The following is a 3,649-nucleotide window of genomic DNA, read 5'->3' as shown; positions in this document are numbered from 1 at the left end:
ATTTTTGCATTCAAATGCAAATGTTTATTTTAAATTCGACTAATATTCATTCTTTTCTCACAATCTTCTCATCACAGGCAGGCACAGCACTCATGTTCATGTTTGTGTGTGCTGTCTGCGTCACTCATAGCACATGCCTATATCGTGCACTATATCAAACATTTTTTTTATCGTTATCGATACCGTTTTATCGCCCAGGCCTAATTGTACCTCACCTTCAGCATTATAATTATTTCACCTGCGCCGGACTGAGACGGTGCCGCTGCATGTCGAGCCAAACCTCTCACGGCAGGCGCGTCATCAGCTTGTGATCGGTTTTATGAGCTCTGCCTTTTTAGAGACCGCCGATCAATCATCCCAAAGCAATTATCGGCCGATTGTGATCGGTAGCCGATCAATCGGAGCACCCCTATTAACAATTGCTGTAATGACATTTATATTTATTTGACATATTTTGTAAATTAAAATAATGAAAAAATAAATCAATATAAAAAAATATATAACTTGATAAAAAAAAATCTGAAAATAAACAAGCATTCTTAGCGCTTTCAAAATAAAAGTCTAGTCGATGTCAAAATAAATGCTGGCCAAACAGAAAAACATATCGGCAGATGCTGAAAAAATGCCAAATATCAGTTGATATATATCGGTCAACCACTAGTCTTGATCAGCTCCACATACATGTACCATCAAATGCATCAAATATGTAATATAAAGGATAATGATTTTAAAAATTCATCGTATTTAACAGTTGGGTTCAATGCAAGCTATGTTTTATCGACAGCATTTGTGGCATTTCTGTCAGTTACCGCAGATTTTTTTTCTACTCATCTCAGTTTTATTCTTTTCGTAGTTAAAATAAAGGACTTACAGTAGAAGTACACAGGGCCAGGCAGTAAATATTACAATGCACAGTATTTTAAAAGTTTTTTTTTCTGTGGTAATTGACATTGTTTACTCTTTGTTTCCTATTTAACCTGGAAGATTCCTTTAAATAGCCGTGCATAACAGTGACTGGACTCTCTCTTTACTTTTATAAGCACATCATTTATAAGCGCTGACAGAAACACTTAAGCCACTGAGTAAATCATAAGTTATGTGGCAGAAATACAGACAGCTGGCAAACTATTTTTGCTGAAACTGATTAGTCCTGATTATTTTTGACTTTATGTTCATGTGGAGGAAATCTTCGTATTTGAAGACCAAAATCACAAATGTGTGTTTGATTTATATAAATTCAAACCCCTGGTGTTCTTTTTTTTTACTTAGCACAGTGTCTAATATTACACATTCCTTAATGCCAGTTGTCTGTTCAGCATAAAAACTCTTTGAAGTGGATTTTTTTTTTATTGTATGGTAACTAAATTCATTTCATGTTTTTTTCTTTATTTGTTTATTATACATGATTGACCAGACCAAGATTTATAGTGTAGCCAGGAATGTGTATTGTTCTTAAACCTAGTGTGTTGTCTACAGAGGCAGTACTTTAAGACATAATAAGCACAATGTGAAAGCTGTTAATATTAATTTTAGTGCCTAAGGAACTTTCTTTTGGCCACAAAGAATGGCAACTTTGCAAAATCTCTATAAAAAGTAAATCCAAGTGCCTATGTATTGAACCCCAAACCAGACATGTATATCTACCACACGCATCTTGACAGTGTCTCTCTGACTATGAATAACCAATGTTTCTGTTTTCCTAGTGACCGAGAAGGGTTATGTGAGTGAGTCTTACTCTGAGAATGAAGAGGAGCCTGAACCCAACAGTCAAGCCAAGGACTCAAGCTCACTCAAGCAGTCATTTGGAAAAAGAGAGGAAGAGAAAAAAGTAAAGAGTCAGAAGAAGACCTCTACTGCTAACAAACCTACAAAACAGGCATCCATCATGGGATTTTTCCAGAAGAAATAACTTTTTTTATTATTCTTTCATGGACTTTTAAAGGAATAGTTCACCTGGAAATGCAAACTGTAGTTAATTACTCATCCTCATGTTGTTCCATAACATCATGAATCACTGCATAGGTTTTTTTCTCTTCATAAAATTTGTTAAAGAGGAGGGGAAAACTCCACAGAAAAAAATAACACAACATGAGGATGAAGAAATAGTGACTTCATTTTTAGGGTGAAATATCCCTTTAAGCACTTAATTTTCAGCATTGACATTCCCATGAACCATATGTGATGCTGTAAATATATCTTCATTGTCACTGTCACTCTTCGGAGACATTTACATAGGAGTTTTTTGCTTCTACATGAACAACCATTTTGTGCTGACTATCTTCACATTCTGGATTTCAGTTCTGTGCCTGATAGGATTGTAGTATGTAAATGTATGATCCTGCTGATCTAGCAGATTTCCTTACTATAAGGCAAACTGCACATGGCCAATCACCAATAATTCCCGTACTGTAAGGATTGTCCAGTCTTATTTTGTCATTGTCTATTTTTAGTATGTTGCTGGATAATAAATCAAAAATTCAAATATATATATTTTTTTTTTGTTTGGATTAATATTCTTGTGAAAGAAATATTAGTTGGTTTAGCCAGAAACGTCTCTGATATTCATGAGTGAAGTCATTTAAAAACCTGCTCAGTGGTCAAGAAAAAGTTTTTGTCTTGCTGTCTTGTTTGGTTCCTGTGAGTCAAGTTGTTTTCTCCTCCGAGCTTCATATTTCTACGTGACATCAGTTTCTGGCTCCATAGTTGTGTTGATTTTGGACATTTCCATTTATCAAAACTAAACTTACTGTGTGGAAAGGCATGCCTCTGGAAATGCACATCAAAATCAGTCCAAGCTCTTCTGATCCAGTGCCACAGACGTGAAATTAAGTGTTTTGTGCCAAGACATCATTCCCCATGAACTCACTTTTTTCCCTCAGGAAAGGCTTCTAAACTTAGGCCTGAGTTAGTATGTGCGAGTGAATTCTAGACCAGTGTCCTTTATATTGTTGTAAAACATTTTGTAATTGTGCCTTTAAACCTGAGGTCCAGCAAAGTGCGAATTTCTGGTTGTTTTGTTTATCCCACACACACACACACACATATATTGGGTCCAGCAGGAAGGTTCCTCAACGTCCGCCAGGGAGACCGGTGTATTGAGGATTACGCCAGGGACTTCGTGGGAGTGGCTCGCAAGTCGGCTACGGAGAAGACCTGCCTAATGGTCTTTTTCTGGGGTGGCCTAACCGAGCCCTTCAAATCCCTTATGCCATTCTGGCACCCCGAGGAGGCGCTGGAGGACTACATCAACCTGTCTCTGCAGTTGAGCGGCTCAGCCGTCAGGGTGGAGTTAGCTGCGGAGCCTGCTCAAAGTTCTCCCGAAGCGGCAATCCAGGGGTCGTCAGAGGCCTCGTCTGCCGCACCCAGTACCTCACGCCAGTTCCTCGAGCGTCGCGGGCTGAGACGCAGCGTGCAGGAATCTCCGCTGGTGTCGGTGCGAGCGGCGTGGTCTGCGCGCAGATCCTCCCGAGGCGGCGGTGCCCGCTCACGATCCTCCGAGGCGGCGGTGCCCGCTCACGATGTTCTCGAGGCGGCGGTGCCCGCTCACGATGTTCTCGAGGCGGCGGTGCCCGCTCACGATCCTCCCGAGACGGCGGTGCCCGCTCACGATCCTCCCGAGGCGGCGGTGCCCGCTCACGATCCTCCCGAG

The 3,649-nt window shown here is 40.4% G+C and overlaps 1 protein-coding gene across 3 annotated transcripts in view; it reads left to right on the top strand.

Moving 5' to 3' along the window:
- Positions 1–2,457, top strand: part of LOC107719019 (DNA polymerase delta subunit 3-like) — an 8,256-nt gene extending 5,799 nt beyond the window's left edge. For all 3 annotated transcript variants that reach the window (XM_016526307.1, XM_016526305.1, XM_016526306.1), the window contains exon 12: positions 1,704–2,457. In XM_016526307.1, coding sequence (XP_016381793.1) covers positions 1,704–1,909 — 206 coding nt within the window. In that variant the 3' untranslated portion in view covers positions 1,910–2,457. The remainder of the gene's footprint in view (positions 1–1,703) is intronic.
- Positions 2,458–3,649: the final 1,192 nt, after the last annotated feature.

This window comes from Sinocyclocheilus rhinocerous, unplaced genomic scaffold (genome assembly GCF_001515625.1).
Source record: "Sinocyclocheilus rhinocerous isolate Xijiao unplaced genomic scaffold, SAMN03320098_v1.1 scaffold753, whole genome shotgun sequence".
NCBI classification, from domain to species: domain Eukaryota; kingdom Metazoa; phylum Chordata; class Actinopteri; order Cypriniformes; family Cyprinidae; genus Sinocyclocheilus; species Sinocyclocheilus rhinocerous.
The sequence above is the reverse complement of the archived record's forward strand: the minus strand, read 5'-3'. Positions and strand labels throughout refer to the sequence as shown.